Source organism: Peromyscus leucopus, chromosome 9, assembly GCF_004664715.2.
Source record: "Peromyscus leucopus breed LL Stock chromosome 9, UCI_PerLeu_2.1, whole genome shotgun sequence".
Taxonomy (NCBI): Eukaryota; Metazoa; Chordata; class Mammalia; order Rodentia; family Cricetidae; genus Peromyscus; species Peromyscus leucopus.
The window spans coordinates 74,264,095-74,286,320 of NC_051070.1; the positions used below are offsets into that span (position 1 = coordinate 74,264,095).

General features: G+C 42.3%; 1 protein-coding gene across 2 annotated transcripts in view; it reads left to right on the plus strand.

Annotated features, from left to right (window-relative positions):
- The window catches only part of Slc35f4 (solute carrier family 35 member F4), a 237,782-nt gene that overhangs the window by 202,970 nt on the left and 12,586 nt on the right, over positions 1 to 22,226 (plus strand). The window contains exons 2-4 of one of the 2 annotated variants that reach the window (XM_028873547.2): positions 9,297 to 9,482; positions 12,581 to 12,878; positions 18,355 to 18,574. In XM_028873547.2, coding sequence (XP_028729380.1) covers positions 9,297 to 9,482; positions 12,581 to 12,878; positions 18,355 to 18,574 — 704 coding nt within the window. The remainder of the gene's footprint in view (positions 1 to 9,296; positions 9,483 to 12,580; positions 12,879 to 18,354; positions 18,575 to 22,226) is intronic. The other variant, XM_028873548.2, reaches the window with a different exon arrangement.

Consider the following 22,226-nt stretch of genomic DNA (forward strand, 5'->3'; position numbering starts at 1 on the left):
ATAATCAGAGGGGCTGGTATCATGAGACAAGTAGTGGACAGTGGGCCCAGATAGTTAGGCCTTAAGATCAATTTTGATGGGAAAAATGGGATTTCATCAAGTGGGGAAGATTCTTGTGGTGGTTAGTATTGTCTACAAAACTCTAAAATTACATTAGGGACAGACCACTGAACGTGCCTGTGGTGGGTTATCCTGATTACATCTTTAATTGATATGAAAAGACCCATCTTAATTGTGGCAGGTCCATTCCCTAGGTAAGGGATTCTGAACTATATGACATGAAGAAATCAAGCCAACTCTGCAAGCATACATCCATTGTTGTCTTCTTCTGGCTGTGGCTATAATGTGTCCAGCTATATCAAGCTCCTAATGACTTGACTCCCCCCGCCATGATGGACTGTAACCTGGAGTTGTGAGCTGAAACAACCTGTTCTCCTTAAGCTGTCTCTGTCAGTGCAATCTATCACAGCAACAGGAACTGAAACTAAGAGTTTCTCGGTGTGTCAGACAAGGACTTGTCAAGTGGGTTTGGGTTCAAAGGCTATTTCTGCCTACCTACTGGTATGAGTAGGTGTCCATAATGATTATGAATATGGCCTAATGCTGGACATTTAGTGGGAGAACTGCAATACAGTTCTATTTCTATTGTGTCTTAACCCACAGAAGGACTGCCTAAGCAGGTTCTTCTGCCAGCTTCTGCCCAGCATTCCTCCTAGGGTGATTGGTGTCTGTATAAACACCATTAGTTCTTCCTCTGGCAGGTGTATCTATCCTTTTTTCCCCTGCTCATGAGTAAGGCATAAATATTTTGTGAACTGATACATAGGCATCTGGCTTAAAAGCCCAGCTCCTAAAAGAGAAGATATTTGTGGACCATTAGCATTGGCAAGGGACTATGCCATGAATTGGCTCCCGGAGACTAGCTTTTCCACCCACTTGGCATTTAGCTCACTTTACAGAAATTGCTTCTGTAATTGGCTTTTCCCCTGCTGGACCATAACAAAATGAGGGCAAGCACCATGGCTTCTTGTTCTTCCCTGCATTTAGCAGAGGGCTAAGGCACAGCCAGGCCCACATTAGGTGTCAGTCACATTGACTACCAGGTCATCACAGAAACAGGCCAAGAGACAAAGGTTTCTCTTGATCTGAGGTTTGGACTAAATAATGAATGATGAGGATGCTTTATTAATGTTCTGTCAAATCTATCAATCAAGAAGTTCAATAGGGCCATTTGGAAAGGAAAGTGTTCCAGAAAACCTCCAGGAACAAATTTGTAAGCAGAGGTTTTCTAGAACCAGTAGTATCTCCCAAGGTTGGTGAGCAATGGTGGCATTGCATGAGGGTGGCTGTGATGATGTAAGGTACATAAGAATTACAGGTGCCTTTACAAAGCCCTGTGTGTGAATGAGCAATCTGGTTTAGAATAGGAGGAAGTCAGGACTTCAGGGGAGGGGGGACAGAGGCCTAGTCATTATAGAAGAAAGTCGGTGCGTCACCTAATGCAAAGCAAGTGAGTGATTCACAGAAGCAAGCCTAGCTTGTGAGAATCCAGACCTTACCAATGTTGGCAGCTCTTCAAGCTCTCCTCCTCTCCAAACCCTTCCCTATGCTACCAATGGCTAGAATCTAACACCCAGGCAGAAAAGGCTCTCAGTCGTTTTTCCAAGAAGACCACCAGCTCCTCATGTATAGAAGTGGCTTAACAAAACTGATCTGATGAGCTGGAAACTATACTAAAGAAATGGGATTTTTGACTAATCGCTGATTCGTGCCTGAGCTGTTAGAGATTCACCATCCCCATCTGTAAAATGGGGATAGTAAAATCCATCCTGCAGTGTTGTTGAAACCCCTGGAGATAGTATATGTAAAGCTTCTTGGCACATAGCAGGTGTTAAGCACATGCTAAGCATTTTATTTTTATGTCACAAAAATCAGCAGTAGTGCTAACTCTTTGGTATTAAAGTCAACCATAGATACACAAGATGCATCATATTCTAGAAAGAATAAATGAACACTGTTTTAAGGATGAGATAGGTATAGTGGGAGTAGCCTATTGGTTTTCTTTCATATACATTTTTAGGAGAAAAATTAACAATCAAAATGCTTTTTTAAATGTGTGAGTACCCAAATCTTTCAAATACATATCTTAAAAACTTAGCTTTTTTGTTAGACACTTATCATTTGAAGTAAGATCGTTAACAAATCTTGAAAAACTTCTTAAACATAAAACATATAAAACCAAAAAAAAGACAATGATATAAACAGCAGATGTTTTAACAAGATTTTTTTTATACAATGAATAAAAATAATCATCTACAGGAGGAGAAGAGCATGTAACAAGTACAATAGATGGAGCGGGGGCTGGGAAGTTTTGGTTTCTTGGAGAACATAGTACTGAGCTGGGCTTGGTAGAACCTGGAGAGAAGCTCTCCAGCAACAGAGCTGGAGTTACAGGTAGTTGTGAGCTGCCCAAAATAGGTGATGGGAACTGAACTTGCGTCTTCTCAAAAAGTAGTATGACTTTTAAGCAACTCTCTAGCACACAGATGACTTCTTTTATGAACTATTGCTTTCCACCGAATGTTTTGTTGAATTCTCCTATCTTGCTTTGAGAAAAAAAAGTCAGATAATCATGACTGTCAACTAACACAATTAAAAGGTATAGAATTCTATTTCTGCTCTCCATGTTTGTTTGTTGATCTAGCATCATCATGAAAAAGATTACAGCTCTTCCAGGCATCAAAAATTGTTTGGAAATCTCAAAGTCGGTTTCACAGTTAACACATTATTTGACAGAGTTTGTTAGAAGAACCATCCACCAAAGAATCTAGTCTTCCAGGTAGACAATGGACGTGTGTGAGGTAATTAACACAATTCCAGGAAGTGTGAGGGAAGGGGTTGATGCTCCCTGGCACCAAATCTTCACATGATAGTTACCTAATAATTTGGGGGAGAGTTAAGGTGAGGTTTCCAGATCTGCTCGAGGAATGTTTTGTGAGGCCATTGTTCTCATTGGCTTTTTGTGCCCGTGGGATATAAAGGCAGATGGTAGGGTCCTTGATTTAAATGATAACTACAAATTTGGTCTATTATCTTCCATATCTTTGTTCACACGGAAACTGCTCTAGTGCTTTGCATTTTACTCACAGTGCTTTCCAAAACCCTTTTTTCTAGTTATTCTTTATCAGCTTGGCTTTTCCATTTATCTGAAAACACCACACCTCACATTCAACACACTCAAGCAATTGCTTCACTCAGTCAGTAGTTGAGACTATTTTCCTTCAGCTTTGAATACCCTGGAGTAGATCCCTATGGAACCCTCTCTGCCCAGCACTTTCCAGTCTTTCCTGGGAGCTTTTTACAATATCCTCACTACCAGCCATGTGAGTAGACAAGAAGTCAGATAATACAGAGAACTTCCTCTAGATTTTTTTTTTACTCTGGGTCACTACATTTCTCTCAGAAGCCTAAGGCGGTGAGAATGAGAAGCTGGAAGTTTGCCATTTTCTGCAGATGGGACAAGCCTCAGCTAAATGAGAAGAAATGAAGTCCGACACTACAAAGAACACTAACAGTGTGAAGAGATGGTAGCCTAGCTGGGTCCAGCTGTCCCTGCTTCAGGGACATCTTAGCTATTCTGTCCTTGGGGTGCCAAACTAAAAACTCCCCTTTTTCCTAACCTAGTTTAGAGTGGATTTCTAATGCCTGAAGTCGGTGTTCTTGAAAGTCCACTGTGGGTCGCTTTTTTCCCCTGCTCATTGTTAGTTACCATCGCCTGGGCTTACTGAGTGCTTCCTGTGAGCCATGAATCCAACCCGAAGAGGAAGCAGAAGGATGGAGACTCACATGGCCACAGAGGGCTCAGTATCTGCACTTAGACGTTGCTGAGCCTAGCTTCTTACCCGCTCTCCCCAGATTAAGACAGCCTGGGCTTTTAACTACTACCTGCTGTTTTGATCTCAGTTGGGCAGAACTTCCTTTTCAAGAAACACATGAAGGCAGAAAACCAGGATTCCCATGCTCTTTTGTGCTCTTACATCAGAATCTTAGAGTTGGTCATTTGCTGTAAGAACCCATGATATACATTTCATATATCCCAGTATTCAATCTCTTCTAACTACATAGCCCAGCCCTCAGCTTAAAACTCTGCCTGGTGATGTGTTGGCCATCTCCAAGGCCACTTTTGCTATAACCACAAAGCTTTTCCTGCTCCATGCTTGACACAGATTCACTCCCCTCTTAGTTTACAGGTCACATAAAGTTATGGTTAATTGGTTACCTATCTCACTTTAATACTGAGTTGAGAGCTCCATGTAGGCATGGATTATGTATCCTTCAGTTGTCTGACTTTGCCCCTGACACAAACCTACTTAATAATAGATACTTAATAACCATCTGTGGAGCCAAATTTAATTTGGGAGCATGCAGAGTCCCATCACTGCAGATAGAAAAATATTCTCCAGCCTGGATAGATATGAAAAATGACCTGTAATGACCCTACTACTATGGCTCCTGTCTTAAAGAGAGAATAGAGAAAATACCTGGCCTGACTACTAGGAGACTGACTCCCAGCCCAGCACTCCTAACACAGCTGCTTCTCGGCGCCTGTCAGAGTGAGTATTACACATGTGTTTGCAAACCCTGCTTCCACCCAGACACTTGGTGCCATAGAAAGTAGATGTGATTTATTTATAATGCTTTGTTGCATCTCAAGTGATACTCTGATTATTGCTTTTTAAATAGATTCTTCTCTCATATAATACATCCTGACCACAGTTTCTTCTCCCTCCATGCCTCCCAGATTCCCCTACACACACCTCCCCTCTCTTCTAGATTCACTCCCTCTCCGTTTCCCTTCAGAAAGGAAAAGGCCTCCAAGAGACAACAACCAGACATGACTAAACAAGATACAATAAAACAAGGCATGCCAGGCAGTGGTGGCGCACGCCTTTAATCCCAGCACTTGGGAGGCAGAGCCAGGCAGATCTTTGTGAGTTCAAGGCCAGCCTGATCTAAAGAGTGAGATCCAGGAAAAGCGCAAAGCTACACAAAGAAACCCTGTCTCGAGAAAAAAAAAAAAAAGACAAGGCAAAAGCAAAAGCCCCCATCTTGAGGCTGGATAAAACAACCGAGTCGAAGGAAAAGATTCCCAAGAGCAGGCAAAACAGTCAGAGACACACCCACTCCTACTGTTAGGAGTTCCACAAAAACACCAAGCTAACAGCCTTATCATATACACAGAGGACACAGTGCAAACCCATACAGGCCTTGGGCTTGTTGCTTCAGTCTCTGACCCCGTGTGATCTCGCTTAGTTGATTCAGTAGGCTATGTTCTCGTGGTGTCCTCCATCCCTTCTGGCTCCTGCAATCTTTCCTCCCAGTCTTCCACGGGGTTCCACAAGCTCTGAGGGGAGGAAACCACTGGAAACCCTCTTATCTTAGCCCTCTTAGCCCTCTTATCAACAAATATTGAATTTTTGGGGCATGCTTCGTTTTGTATTAAGTGATTGGTGTAAGACAATGTAGGATAGGATAGTATCTTCATTTTCAAAACTGAGATGACTCTTTCATGGCTCAAACGCCTAGTGTGCCTCTAGGCCTGGACATGAAGCTTAAGGTTTGTCTTTATTATAATTAATGACTAAATCCCTCCGATTGATGAACTGCCGCCAGTTCTCCTCCACAAACCAGACAGCTGGCAGTGGGCAATTGGCTACACCATATAAGGAATTGGAGGTACAAATGCCAGGATCTAATATTTCCCATGAAAACAAGGAAGAAGGAGAAATCACTTAGGTGGCTTACAAATCTATGGCATGTGGGCTGAGGGTGTAGCTCAGTTGTGGAGCATGTGCTTAACATGCAAAAGGCTTTGAGTTTGATCCCAAGCATCATAAACCAACAACTTACCATGTAATACCTACACATGAGTTGCCAGATTCAGGTAGTCACGACCAATGGTTTGCCTCAGCCACATCTTCACTTGCAGCCCAGCTTAATTCTAGACTTCCTCTTTCCCACCTAAAATGCTGGGTAACCACAAAAGGAAACCTGGCATTAACCTAAGAGAAGATGATGAAGTACACCTTATGGGGGCACATAGTATCAAAGAGACTTGATTTTGAAAGACTCTCGAAGTATCTGTGAATCAGCCCTCTTGGAAAAGCATCAGTGGCTGAGAGCATGTGGATCTCAATCTCTTGCCACTGAACTCACACTGTTCGTTAGAAACATCTCTATGCAACGTTCCATGAGCATTTGGGATATGAAAATAAGGCCACAGATATTCTTAGCATAGGGCATTGATTTAAGTAGAGGCATCAGTGTGTGGTGCTTCTGTTGGCTCTGAAGCATCTCTACATTTTAATTAACTATTAAATAATACACTTTAGTCAGAGCAGCTTGAGACACTTAGTAATATACTAGATGATGCAGCTAACTGAATCTTTAGATATCCCTATTCATTCTTCCAAGATTAAAAAAGAAAAAGAGAAGGAAAAGATAGGCAGATATGCCTAGATATAGAACTGACACTGAGTTAAGGCTGTACTTACACACTTCTGATTAGTTATTGTTAGCTCTTGAGAGCTGAGGAATACAAACTTCCCTTTTCCTCGATACTGCTACTTCTCAGCTACAAGTCTGATGATTTTCGTGGTTATCAACTGGTATACAGAATGATAAATCCAAAGCCAAATTTAGCAAGGATGTCACTGAGAGTTCAAGAGTCCAGTTTTCATTAGACATTTCTACTATCTTAGAAGAATCACATCAAGACAGAGCTGCCATGGCACAAAGAGAATGTTATTCTGCTCCGCACTGGTGATAGAGGAGCCCATGCCTTTCTATGAAGAGCAAATACAAATGTCCAAAGAGTGAAGAGGGCTGTATATCTATTTTGGTATACACAGGTCTAAGTTGATTCTCATATTCTGTATCTAATCACTTTGGTGGATCCTTATTGGAACCAACAAGTGCTGTTCAAAGTTACCCTATGCATAGAACATCTTACCCAAATTTTAGAAACCATATAAACTATAAGTTACATAGATACAGGTTTGACTAAGGCATATGTGTGTGTGTGTGTGTGTGTGTGTATACACATATATTCCTAACTTGACATGTGTACACATTTTCTAGTTCTGACAACTGAGAGGGCTTAGAGGCAGAAGAACCCAATAACACTGAACTCATTCACAATGAGACACTGATTTCTAAACATCATTCTTCAAGGAAATAAGGATCCATTCTAAGAGAGAGACACAAAAATAAAAGACAAACCCAGAGAGAGAGTCTTGTAGTACCAAGAGGTAAAGAGGAGCATAAAAATAAACAAAGTGATGAGGGCATGTCAATGAGACTTAGCAGCTCATCTTGCACGTGAGTGGTTTGAGCAAGAGTCAGTAATGCAATATATATATCCATACCACTATAAGCTGTTGAATAAGTAAATGAGAGAATGAAAAGAGAAAATTTCTATTTATGAAATAAATAGTTAATGTAAAACTCTGTAGAAAGTGGCTTAAACCCTCTGTCTATCATCCCATAGCATGGCAGGACTTAGTCACTGGCTATGAAACAAGAGCACAAGAAGACAGAACAAGAAACCTGACAAATTGGATGTGGAGAGATGATTCAGCAGTTAAGAGCTCTGGTTTATTTTTTCAGAAGACCTGGGTTCAATTCCCAGTACCCATATAGCAGCTCACAACTATACCTAACTCCAGTTCCAAAGGATCTGATACCCTCTTCTCATCTCTGCAGGCACTAGACACATGTGGTAGCTTGAATGTAATTGGCCCCCATAATCTCTTAGGGAATGGCACTATCAGGAAATGTTGCTTTGTAGGAGTGGGTGTAGCTTTGTTGGAGAAAGTGTGTCACTCTGGGTGTGGGCTTTGAGGATTCTTATACTCAAGATACCACCAAGTATCTCAGTAGACTTCTTATTGCCTGCAAGATGTAGGACTCTCAGCTACTTCTCCAGTACCATGTCTGCCTGCACACCACCATGTACCCCATCATGATGATAATGGACTGAACCTCTGAAACTATAAGCAAGCCGCCTCAATTAAATGTTCTCCTTATAAGAGTTGCTGTCGTCATGGAGTCCCTTCACAGCAATACAAACCCTAAGACAACATGTACTTGGTGCACAGACACACATGCAGACAAAAACCGAGACACATAAAATAAATAAATAAAATTATAGAAGAAATACTTTCTGTTTATAAAAGAAGAAGAAACCTAACAACTCCCACCTTGGCAAGGTGGACATAGCATCATCCCTGATGTCATATAAGTAGCATATATGACTGATAACAAGAAAGATACTCCATCTCTCCATTATATCCCAAACCCATATCCCCAACATTATCATGAAAAGAAAAAAAAAAACACAGGGCAAATCTTACTTGAGGGAAATTTTACAAAATAATTTATCATCACTCCTCAAAACTGTCAAAATTATTTAAAACTAGGGAAAATGAGAAATCATCGCAGACCACAGGTGGCTAAGGAGATACGGTGACTGGATGTAACATGGCATCCTAGATGAAATACTGGAATAGAAAAGGGACATTAGTGATGAAACAAGTGGGGTTCAAATGGCAGCTGGAGTCTCGTCAACAGTAATGTACCAATATTTATGTTGTAATGTTGCCAAAGGCACCATTGGGGTGGGAAAGTCAAAAGTTTGCTTGTAGCGATTGTTGGGATAGACTCCCTTGAGTTCCTCCACAACTGTTCTGGTCACACGAAGCCCATCCTGTGTTGAGGATAGATGGAACTTTGATGAGAAGAGGAGTGGGATGTTAGAGTGGAGGGGGCGTTCTGAAGGCTGAGTTTTCATCTACTGCATCGGACAAAGACTACAGGTGAGACCCAACTTTAGCAGTCAGACTGGCAGAAAAGCATAGGGTGGTTTTTGATAGGGGATGCTATTGGCCGTTTGCCACTTAAGGAAGGAAGAGAGGTGAAAGCAAGTCTCACACAATGGTTTGCTCTTCTTAAATTAACTGTTGGGGTGTGTGAGTAGATTTAATTCAGAATGCAACTTTCCATACAAGCATCATCTTCTAATACTCACCCCCAGTTAATGAATCTATCCCCCCCAAAAAAAATGCCTTTAGAGACCTGGAGCCTCCATGCATTTTCTTCCTAGGGATTCCTTTCCAGATTAGAAATGAGTTCATTGGGACTGTCATGGTCATGTACTTGAGTGCCAAGGAATGTGAAGTCATTTCTGACTTTTCTGCTCAGAAGTTCTCAAACTGGGGTGCACTCTGTCTTTCCAGGTACCTCCAGATCATCAGTTACTCGATGCAAACCAGGATCCAACTGCCCCACGTCACACAGCAGCATCAGCAGGCAACTGTCTCCTCTATCTGTCACTGAAGATTCTTCTGCTCCTATTCTTGAACTTCAGAGCCGAGGATCCTCTGGAGTTTGTGGACACAGAGTTGAGAGACAGAGCAGGTCAGGTATGTGGGTGATTTCCTCTTGAGTAGCAGTACATTTTAGCAGCCTTCTAGACAGCTAGGGGAAACAGTGCTTTGGGCACAGAGGGCAGAGATGTTTCCCAGACTCTTAAGAGTAAGTGCAGGGATGGTTTATCAAATGGGAAGAGGAGGAAGTTAGGACATAGGGAGATGCAATTTATTAGGGATATATGGTATCATAGAGAACCAAACTCCAAAATCTATTGTGGAAAAAACTTCTATCATAGTCAGCCAATGACCTCTGGTGAAATTCACAAGGTAGTTCATTTTTCTCGTCTTCAAGTGCCAACCCCAGCATCTCTTAGCTCAGCTCTGGGTTTCAGTGATAACATTCTGTGTCCAGTCTAAAGAGAATGAAAACATCAGCAAAACCACACACTGTGCTTTTGTATCTGTCAGAACTACCGGTCCCTGGCACCCGTCCTGTCTCCCCAAGTTCCTGTGCAGCATTTTCTGATCACTTGAAACCTTCTGCCTCTCCCACATCCACCTGACCACTCACTAACTCCTGGGTTACTGGGTTGCTAGAGGGACCTCAGCCATGCCCATGAGCTTCCTGACAAGGCCTGACTTTCTAGATACAGCCAGATTCACCAGTTGCTGCTAAAGACTACGACTAGTTAGTCTTGGACACCTTATTTCCTGTCTCAAATAGTACTCGAAAGCCCCAAGTTCATATTCATTTCCTATCTTCTCATCAAATGACCACACATCTACCTCCCCAGAAAGGAAAAACAAACAAACAAACAAATAAGTTCCCTCTCTGTCTGGGAGAGTTTGTTCACCAGGGACCATCATTGAGGAATCTTCCCTTAGCTAGTGGCTCCCTCCCTATTTGATGTCAGATACTCTATCTGGATTCTTCCATGATCAGCCCCTCGGTGCCTCTTCTGCTTACATACACAAAGCCTCCTCTATCGGACCCTTCAAGCACTGCGAACACACAAAATCTCTTTCAAATTTCAAAAAGCAGTAAAAATAACAAAAGCATATACCATTCATAATAGCTGGCTAGTCAAAACAAAGCAGAGAGTTAAACTGTTTTTAATGAATAAAAATGACAATTTGTGAGATTTAATGGGGGGATGTGAGTAAATCGTAAAATGAGGCAGGAAACGGAGTGCTCCTAACTTATGAATAGCTTGTTTTATATGAATAAAGCCTAGAGTGAATGTGTGCTCAGAACAGAGGGACCCAGAGTTCTACAGGCTGGCAGAGCCCTTCACCTAAGCCTCATTCTTTTTATCTGCACTGAGAAGGTTTGTGCTTCTTTTCTGGCCTCCTGACAGAATAGTCTCTCATTCTAACATTTTTATTTATCTTCGTTTTCCCCTTCTTATCTCTGCATAAATCACAGGACATTTGCAGAACTGTTGCCGAAGCAGGTATTATCTGGACATAGTCAAGCGAGCTAGCTATAAATCCTGTTTCCTTGCTCATTTCAATGTCTCTGCCTTAGGGACGTTTCTCCCGAGCACATTTGTTTCTCTGCTCTACGCAGCCTCATCTCTCTGTGAACTGGCGCTTGTCATCTTGGGTCCTGTGTCTTTTACCAGGCTGTAAACTCAAGTCTTTCACCTTTGAACCCCTGGGACGCAAGGAAAGAACCAGATCTGAGAGTCTTCAAAGAGTTTATTGAATAAATAAGTCAGAGAAAGACAGTTTTCAACTCCCATTACTCAAGACCCCAAGAATTCAGTATCATTTAGAAGACTACGAAGTTTCAGAGTGATTGTTGTGGCTCACATTTATATTCTGAAGTGAAGAATTCACTTTCAAAGATTATTCTTAAAAGCTGCTGCCCAATAAGGATTTTAACCCAGAGTGCAGGAGGGAGTCCATCAGACTTGGTTCACCAGGCAGTAGGAACATGTTCAGGCAGGTTCTAGAAAGGCTGGGTGAGAAAAACCCCACCCTTCACTGCTGCCACCCCCAAGCTAAGTTCCTAGAGACAGAAGAAAATATCGCAGGCAATTCCGTGTCCCTGCAGGATGCTCCCGTATGGGATCTCAGCTAGGAGGGTGTCCTTCTCGGCTGCCTGAGAGGTACACAAATTCACTTCTAACTTATTTTCTTCCATCAGAAGAAGGGGCACTGATGGCTCTCAACTCCAGAGAGTTTTGACAATTCCAAAGTGAAAAGTGCTACTGAATTTTCTTAGTCCATGTTAAAATTCAAACAAAGCCTACTATGTTTCCAGAAACACAGCTGAACAATAATTTGTTAGAAGATGGGAAATGACTTTGTATGGTCATGGTTTGCTCTGTTCTTGGGATGCACTGCTTTCGGTTTAAGAGTTTTAAGAGATCTCAGGAGATGATATGAACAAGTATTTACTTCTCACTAACTTTTCATGTTGGTGGATACAGGGCAGCTTTGATTCAGTTGCATTCATCCCCCTACACAGACTGAAAGAGCAGCTTTGTCTATTATGGACTTTCTGTCTTAGTCACAGAGAGGAAGAAGAAGAGACCTGATAGAGCCTCAGATGCCTCTTAGAGGCATATGCTCCATGGAACTAGATGAGGCTTGCCACAGTCCTTAGAAGCCGAGGTGTGAAACACTCTTAAAGGCAAAGCATACCTACAATGTAACATGCAGCACATGCATGAGCATCTTTACCTTCTGGGTGGGGTCCAGATCCATACTAGACCCTGCAAAGGGAAGACCATAGAAAGAATGAGTTCAGGGTGGGGTGCTGGAGGTGGCTCAGCAATTAAGAGCACTAGCTACTGCTCTTCCAGAGGACCTGGGTTCAATTCCCAGCATCCACATGGTGCCTTGTGACTAGCTGTGTGACTCCAGTTCCAGGGGATTAGACACCCTCTTCTAGCCTTCACTGGCCCTGCACACATGTGAGGCACAGACATACAATCAAACACTTCATATTTATAAAATAAAGATAAGCAATATTTTTTTAAAAAATGAGCTGGGGATCATTGTTCTCTTCTGATGACAGAAAAGACAAACTCTGGCATGCTGATGCTTGCAATTCCATACATCTTCTTAAAGGAGCCGACACATGTGATTTCTGTTTTACATCCTGCTCCCCCACATCTGTATTCCTCTCCTGTTTTCAGGGGATGATGGGGCACAGACTCATCCTGAGAGCAGCAGCCAAGAAAACAGACTCAAGGCTCGCTGCCTGTCCTGCACGTCCGTGGTTCTGAAGGCCGTCTGGGGGCTGTTGATCATCCTGTCAGTTTCGTCGTCTTGGGTTGGAACCACGCAAATTGTGAAAATCACTTACAAGAATTTTTACTGTCCCTTTTTCATGACCTGGTTTTCAACCAACTGGAATATCATGTTTTTCCCAGTCTATTATTCCGGCCATCTAGCCACAGCTCAAGAGAAGCAGTCACCAATGAAAAAATTCAGGTAGGTTCCATGTTTAATGATCCATAGGTGACATTTCAAAACCTGTTGTATGTAAATGTGCAGTGTATTCTCACCTCATTGGGATATGAATTGACTTTGCTTTCCAAGTGAAGGAGCAAGTGAAGTGTTGGTGGTAAGCAGGAGGAAGCAGAATCAGTCCCCTCTTCAAAGACTGTGTCTACACATGGCAGACACTGAGCTGTGTCCCTTACCTTAGGTAGTCATCTTCATCATGGTAACAAGCACCTTTCTAGGTGATGTTAATATCCTCATCTTAACCAAGATGAAACAGATTCCCAAAGGGTGAAAGTCTGCTCCAAGGTTGGTTGTGCATAATCGAATTCTGATTTACATTCATATTTATTTGTCTCTGAAGGTCATATGTTCAGAATGTCTCAAACTCTAGAGGGGAAAAAATGTATATTAATGAATTTAATCGCTGTTACACACACATTTGCTTACTATTCCCAGCACTCTGATATCTTAGTGGATGAAATGGCCTTGTTTCCTGAGACAGGAGGCTTAGCACTGAGCCTCTGTGGTACGAGTACATAGGCCTTGTCTGTTGTTTGGGAAATGTGCACGGTGGTGGCTAGCCTACTTGTCTTGTGGTTTTGGTATTTGTCCATTGCTAAGACAGGTCCCCTCTGGGAGTGCTCAGGAACATGGCAGGGCTAATGTCAGCTTTATACAACACTCCTGGAAGGCAAAAGCAATGTTTGGGTCAAAGTTTCTTGGTGGAGTGCAGCAGGTAAAGTGTTTGCCTTGCAAACATGAGGATCTGATTTCTATCCCAGAACAAATAAGAAAGGGGGAGGAAATCTAAGTTTATTTGAGTGTAGCTAGAGTTTTCCTGCCTTGTCCACGGTCAGGACAAATCTCTGTCACCCATCAGTCCCACAGCCGCTCAGACCCAACCAAGTAAACACAGAGACTTATATTGCTTACAAACTGTATGGCCGTGGCAGGCTTCTTACTAACTGTTCTTATAGCTTAAATTAATCCATTTCCATAAATCTATACCTTGTCACGTGGCTCGTGGCTTACTGGCATCTTCACATGCTGCTTGTCATGGTGGTGGCTGACAGTGACTCCTTCCACCTTCCTGTTCTTTCTTTTCTCCTCTCTGTTAGTCCCGCCTATACTTCCTGCCTAGCCACTGGCCAATCAGTGTTTTATTTATTGACCAATCAGAGCAATTTGACATACAGACCATCCCACAGCATTTGAGCATACTTGTTATCCAAGCACTGAGTAAGTGGAGACCAGAGGACCCCTGGAGCTCCCAGGTCAGCCAGCCTACCCTCCTTGGTGAGCTCCAGGCCAATGAAAGACCTTGTCTCAAAAAGCAAAGTGGATATTGACTACGGAATGACAGCCACAATTGTCTTCTGGCCTCTACATTCACACACACACACACACACACACACACACACACACACACACACACACACACATACACACACAGAGGAACATCATCAGCAACAAATATGCTCATTGCAGGGTCCTCAGTAGATCACAACAACTGGTCTCCGGTAGGATGATAACAATTTGTCATACCGGAGCTCTAATAACCCCTCTTTATTCCCCCTGTGCTCAACAAGAAAAAAATGGCTATTATGATTGGTACATTCTAAGAATAGATTTTAAAACAACTTCCATTTCTTGTCACCGAATTGGAAGTGTGGGGGAATACTGAGGTCGCACTGTGAGCTTGTTTCCTGTATGTAACCATAAACATTCGATTTTAAAGAAACAAAAAGAGAGCTGGAGAGGTGATCAGTAGTTAAGAGCACTTGCTGCTCTTGCAGAGGACCTGGATTTGGTTCGACGACTCACGTGGTGGCTTACAGCCATCCATAACTTCACTTCCAGGGGATCTGGATGCCTTCTTTTGGCCTCTTTTGGTACCAGGCACATATATGATGTACATGCATACATGCACTCAAAATAATCATACACATAAAATAAAATTTTAAAATCTAAATTTTAAATAAAAAAATTAAAACAATAAATTCTATTTTTGAAGAAAAGCCCTATAATTGTTTATGATTGCTGAATATATTTTGTATTTGGTTGCTGTTAAAATAGAGATCATCTTTGGGGCATGATCCCCCCCCCTCCCCGACAGAGTTTCTCTGTGTAGCCCTGCCTGTCCTCACACTCACTCTGTAGACCAGGCTGGCCTCAATCTCAGAGATCCGCCTGCCTCTGCCTCCTGAGTGCTGGGATTAAAAGCATGAGCCAAATTGCCTGGCACTTGGGGCATGATTTTTAATGATGGCATTTTTTAAAAAGATAGAAAGGAAGTATGACTGTCAAATTGTAAGTGTCATATTTGAAAACAGTTGTATGTGCCAGATAGTATAACATATATGCTCTTCCCAAAACCTCCTGTGTTTAGATACATGTGTGATAAAAACAATTTTAAAAGTTTAGAGGAAGGAGAACAACTTAAGAGCACTTTAAAGCAAGCCATGCTGCTTTATCCAAGATAACCCGTTTACAGAAGGCGGAAACGCTGCTTGGGGAACCAGTTGCGTCTCCTCCATATCCCTTGCATTGGACTAACTCTGAGCTTTGCGGAGTGTGTGCCTCAACAAGATGCCTCCACCTGTGTGTTAGTGTAGGCAGAGCAAAGCCGGCCGTTTCTGAAACTGACTCAAAAGGCTTTTACTGTGAAGCAGAGAACATTGTCTCTGAGAGGACTGTTCTCTAGCGAGAACAAAGAGAGCTAAACGTTGTTAGAAAACCCTTAGATCTTTGAACTTTTTTCCCTGCAGACTCATTAACACCATCTGCTAAGAAGGCACCCCCAGAGCTTTCAAGGCTGAACAGGGAGAGATGAGTTAGCCTGGAAGACTGGAAGCAGAATTTTCCCACAGCACTAGATCTCTCAGTATTTTTTCTCCTGAGCAGCATGGAAGAATTTCATGGGTTTTTTTCTTATCTCTAACATCAAAGGAATTTTCAATAAAGTATCAAATCTAGGTGGTAAAACATGTCCCCTTAGAAGTGGACTTTGATGAATCCGCTGTTCCAATTAAATACTGCCAGAATTCAAGTGCCCCGGGTGCATTTGAAATTCACAGAGAAAAAGGTGTTCAGGATAGTTTTAATAAGGATGCTTCATTAGTGAAAAAAAACTCTAGAAACAATGAGTTAGAGTCAAAGACACAGCAGTCTCTGATGAAATACACTTAAAGTACCATTTGGCACACAAAAGTGCTCAGTAACTAGTTAAGTAGCTGCTACTGAAGGGAGAGCATAATTAATTCATTATTCCCCCAGCTTCTAGCTTCATTCCAAGCTTTGCCACCTGTCAATGCCTCTTATCCAGAAATTCTTCTCCCATCATCCCAAAGAGAGGCACACTGTTCACTGCTTCTTAGTAAGCATCCTTTCTTTGAGTGTTCACATTTCTCAGTACCTACTGTTTATATTGCACATTGTTTTACATGGGTCACCTTGTATTTGGATATAGAAGAAGTTGGAGGATGATTTCTAATGTCTCAACAGTAGTTACATATGGAGGAGCTAGATGGGTTGGGTAAAAAAAAAGGGGGGGGAACAAGGAGAGACTGACTACCTGGAGCACGAGACCAGCTAGAGAACAACCTCTGCTGGCAATCAGCCTTGCTCTCCACTTTGCCCATGAGCCTCTCTGGTGATTCCTGAAGAACTGTGTTGCTTCCCTGCCCTCCTGACTTTACTAGAGACTCTAACCTGTGACTCTGGTCTCCTCTATGATAAGAACCATCACAAAGCCAGGGATAAGAAGAGAGAAACCATTTAGTAAGAAATGGGTTTCTTCATACTTGTGAGTAAATGTGTATTTACAAAGGCATCTGTTGGTTGTAGGTAAAATAATAAACCCAGGACGCTCAACTCCCTCTTACTCTCTGACTAGGCAGATGTCCTACCCTGCCAAGAGCAAACCTCGCATCTGGGACAGTCTGGAAACACTGCAGCTCGCCCTCTGTGTGAAGCTGCCTCGTGCCACCAGCACGCGTGGCTGAGCGTCCCTCATTTTCCCATGGGATATGTGAGATTTCTGAGTGCTTTACCCAAGGCTTTGTCTTAGGGCATTGATTCCCTTCGTTAAAGCCGTGTCTCTGTCAAGTTAAAATCGCCCTTTGGGAAATTTCATTTTCCTTTTATGAAAACTCCCAGCTTGGGGATCTGTCTCACATGAAAGCCAACTCACAGGTGTGTGTGTGTGTGTGTGTGTGTGTGTGTGTGTGTGTGTGTGTGTGTGTACCAAATGAAGTTTTAGCCTTCCTGAATCCCCAGCATCCTTAGCGGCTTGAAAGCAGAGATTACCATAGGACTCCCCATTTGCAGCTCTGCTCCCTGTGCTTAGAGTCCCTGCCGCTGTTCCATTCCTCCTGGAAGGGAAGCCACTTCATTTCGTGAGGCATACCCTGGCTAGAAATCACTTGGATTTGCAGGACCATGATCTCCCTTCAGTAAAAGCTGAACTAGTATTTGTACTGTCCTAGAAGTGCATTCTACTATAAATGCGCTCAAATATTAGTAAATTGTTGCCTTGAGCAAGATATTTATACTACTTTTAAAAATACCAGTTGGCAAATGATAATTTCTAGTAAATACTTTGTGTTCGTGATTGCTCATGAAGGAAGCTCTCAAAGGGAGTCTTTTCAGCCCACAGTGGCAAAGGCACTGTCATCGTACCACTGTGACTGCCTGTCTGTGTCACTAGCTTGAACATGTTTATGACAATAGCCCCCAAAAGATAAGTAGACGATGTAATCCTAATTCAAACAAATCAAAGATTTCACTGAAGGAAGTGACTATTTTCATATACTAAATTCAAACGAGTCGGATGGACAATGCTTACTGAACCTGAGCTGCATGCTTACTTTGTATATTAAAAAAAAATTAAATAATTGAATTTAAACACATTATCAAGAAGTGTTCATTTTTCTGCTTTAAGGAAACTCACAGAACTCCGTCACTAAATTGAGATTTTAGAAAGAAGTAGTGTCTCAGAAATAACTAAACCCCAAGATGTATGGCTTCACAGACATACACGGAAGCTCCCTGTTTGCAGGATTCTGGGAGTTGTCTGCAGACCATACCCTACAGCAGCCATCTAGGTCCTGCTGGGTTTGCGCACCGGAAGCTTCAAGCTTTGTCGGTAGCCAGTGACTTTGGTGATGGCCCACGTCTGAGTTTCTCCAGGCGTCTCTGAGAATCTTCAGAAGCAACAGAATGGCTGGCCATCTCAGGCGAGTATGGTGAGGAGAGGGTCCTGCTCTCTGCTGAGCATCTGTGGCCTCTTTCCAAGGACCCCCATGTACTTCCAGAAGCTCACGGGTGACAAAATAGGGTTCAGCACGTTCTAGGGAGCCCACATGGAGGGGCCCTGGTGTCTGTGCTCTTGCCTGACACCGGGCACAGAGACAGCCAGACAAGATACGCACCTGTGCCTTACCCTGTCTTTCTTTCCTAGGGAATGCAGTCGGATTTTCGGCGAAGATGGCCTGACACTCAAGCTCTTTCTTAAAAGAACTGCTCCGTTTTCTATTCTGTGGACTTTGACAAATTACCTGTATTTACTGGCTTTAAAGAAGCTGACGGCCACTGATGTCTCTGCTCTGTTCTGTTGCAACAAAGCCTTTGTCTTCTTGCTGTCCTGGATTGTGCTGAAGGACAGGTTCATGGGAGTGCGGGTAATGGCACGCTCAATTCCATGCGCATGCGCGGTGCCTCCCTGCTTCCTAACTCACCACCGCGGCTGCTGTCTCGTGGAGTGTCTCTAAAACTGTCCCTCCTGAGTCTGAGTACAGATTGAAATTTGAAGATGTGTTAGGAAGCCCCGGCAGTGACAGCATCATGAAAGGAGAAAGGGATGTTTCTACCGGGGAGTCAGTTGATTACAACAGTAGGCACTGAAACAGACTGAGAAATTAAGTTCCTTAGAACTAACTCGTAGAATTATTGTCACGATCAATTCCTTGTCCTCAGCAAAGAAGGGGTCTGAGAAAATAAGCCACAAGTAAAGATTGGGATTTGCTTTTGTCAATCAACATATTTTGGAACAACCCCCAACCTGCCCTTACCCAGATGGATTTAATTAATGTTGGTGTAAGTAGATGAGATTACCAAACAGTAATTTAAGTCACTGGCGGTGGCACGATGCTATTAAAAGTGGCTATGTATCTAGTGTGACTAATCCAGGAGTGGAAAGAAAAGCAACAACTTGTACTTTGGGGTACAAATCCTTAACTGAACTGTGGGAAATGTTACCACCGCAGTCCTGGGTTTATTCCTTTTAGTAGTGCCCTGGAACTTTAAATATAATGTGATACAATTTGTGCGACTATTCCACATTAGAAGCAGATTTCTTGGGAACCATGTGGATTTCAGGAGCCAGACCCCATTCATATCTGGCATGCTCCAGTCCACATCAAGGCAGTAATACCTTACAAGGAAACCCATCCAAGGAACTTTGTTTTCTGAAGGATCAGGATTATGCAATCTATTCTTTTCTGGAAGAGCTCTTCAGGATTGCATTGGAAATGTATTTTTCTCCCCAAATATTGTCTAGTTGACAGTCTGCCTAGGTCCTTGTCTCTTTCCAAATGCTGAAGTTAATATCTACGGACAGACAAAGGGCCTGGCAGCCATTGACTAAAAAAGTTTTCATTTTAAAAGAATTAAGAGCCTGGTGCACTTTGCTGCCTGTAGTGGGGGCTGAAGCAGGAGGTATACTTCAGACGAGGAGTTCAAGGCGAGCCTTGTTAACAGAAAGACTTCTATCTCTTTAGAGGAGAAAAAAATACACAGTCACAAAATTTCCAATTGTGTTTGAGAGACATTGCCCAGAAATTCAGAGTGGAAGCTTGACATGAACAGTCAAAAGATAGACTTAATAAGGAATAAAATAAGGAACTTTTTTCCTTTTTTTCTTTCCTTATTTCTTTCTAAATGTACACACTCCACTGAATAACCTTACATTTGGCACCCAAAGAGGCCAGTGTCATGTATTTATAGCAGAAGCACTGTTGTGGGTTGTCAACTATGAGGACATTTGACAATCCCATGCAAGCAGGGACCTTTCCTGCATTGTTCACTGTGCTGTTCCGGAAAGGCTACCTCTGTTTTCCAGCCCTGTGTGATATACAACTGCAAGCACTTCCTTAAAAATGAACTATTCTCGGGTGGCAACAACAGAGTGCTAAGCTAAATAGAGGGACCCTCATACAGGACCCATTTATCTACCCTGGTCATACTCATCAAGTCAGCCACCTGTGTTTCCAACACCTAGAATAATGTAGAGCACAAAGCTCAGGTGTTACTTGAAGATAGAATGAATGAATCCATGCTTTGTCAGTAAGGATCGTGACAAAAAGATCAACTTTGATGACTAGGGTAAGTTCTAAATCCAAAACTCAAGTATCCCTATGAGAGACTCTGAGGGGAGGACATACTCACATGGCAGGGTGCCGAGGTGACCATCAGTCTCTCGAGAATGCAGGGACTGGATTCTCTCTTAAACTTGCCTTTGGAAGTTTAGCCTTGTGTAAGTCTGCACTCCTGGCCTCCAGGCCTGTGTGAGACCTCATCACTTGTTCTGGGTCACCGAGTTTGTGGCAACTTGTCCCAGCAGTCTTGAGTGACTGGTAGAGAATAAACCCGGCTAAGTAGCCAACAAATACTTGTCAGTAAATCTGCCTGCCAAGTAGAGACATTAGAAACATTAAGGAAGTGTGGGTGTCAGGAAAGCTAGAAGTCTGGACTTTTTTTTTTTTAATCAGTAGCAAGGTGCTACACCACTTACATGATGTTAGGAAGTGGTCCATGCCCCCGCTCCTGAAGGATATCAAAATCTAATTTTAACAATGCCCACATGTAGAAAGTTTCTTAATAATAATAAAAAAAGAAAATAATTACAACAAACCTGAACAACAACAACAACAAAACAATGCCCACAAGCAAGCTGTAGAATCCAGAAAGTGCCAATATGTATTCAGCATGTTGCCTTTTGACAAATCAGCAATTCTTTTCCTCTCAAGGCATATAGAGCAAGGAAGTTTAGCCTTGTGTAAGTCTGCACTCCCGGCCTCCTGGCCTGTGTAAGACCTCATCATTTGAGATCATTTGAGAAATCAAAAGAGGTTGAACTCAGCGCTACCAACCTGAATGCTGCTCCGACTGTCCCCATCTGTAAACAATCCAAAGCTTAGTCCCCCAGAATTCACCCTCCTGAACTCCAAACATGAAGGGCTGCTTCCAGTCACAAGGCTGACATTTCTACCTCAAGCTAAAGCTTGGGCCAGGGTGCGGGGCTTATGGGAGGCAGGGTTGTAAGCAGGTAGTCACTGGACTCAAGCTCTCATTTGCTTGGCTCCAAGGAAGATCCTGTTAAAGATAAATAATGATGGCTTTCTCCTTGTTTTTCCATCTCAAAATAGCACCATACAGAAGAGAAGATGCTTTAAGCTGTAGTCATATCAGTAAACAAGGGCTTATCTGGACCACTAATGGATAGCACTCAAATAATAATAGATTATCCATTATAAAACTCTCATTTATACTTTGTTTCCTTGGACTACTGATTGAAGTACAGATAGAAATAAAAAAAAATCATCATTTTTCTATTATGAAGTCATTTCATCCAATTAATTGGTAATCTGTGGTGTGTTAAACAGCTCTTTCAGGAGTAGTTGTTTATAACTAATTTGATTAAACTAATTTGAAGTTTGTAAAATTCATACTTTTAAAAGATATTAGAAAGCCGTCATCTACCCCTTGCCGCCTTTCGTGTGGCTGTTTTTCTACCCCTGAGGTCCTGTGCACTTAACTATATTTCTTAAAATCGTAAGGACAATGCTACAGTTACTCCATCGGAGAGTGCTGGTGTGGTGTACATGAGACTCTGGCCTCCGCCACCAGCACCACAGACGCAAAGAACAGAGGATGGATGGCCCTCCCTGTCACTGCTGCCTGTTCATTCCAACAAGAACTCGATACCAGACTAGAAATTTAAAACCCATTCTTTGGAATTTTGATCCTCTCTTACATTTTGTATCATTATTTCAGTTTTTCACTTTCAAATTAGTGAAATAGAGAATTTTTAGAAAATTGGTGGTTGAAAATACTTAAACACCAAGTCTGATTTAGCTTGACCAGACCCAATAAGAAAAAAAAGAATAAGAAAGAAAGAGAGAAAGAAAGAAAGGAAGGAAGGAAGGAAGGAAGGAAGGAAGGAAGGAAGGAAGAAAGAAAGAAAGAAAGAAAGAAAGAAAGAAAGAAAGAAAGAAAGAAAGAAAGAAAGAAAGAAAGAAAGAAAGAAAGAAAGAAAGGAAAAATACTTAAATA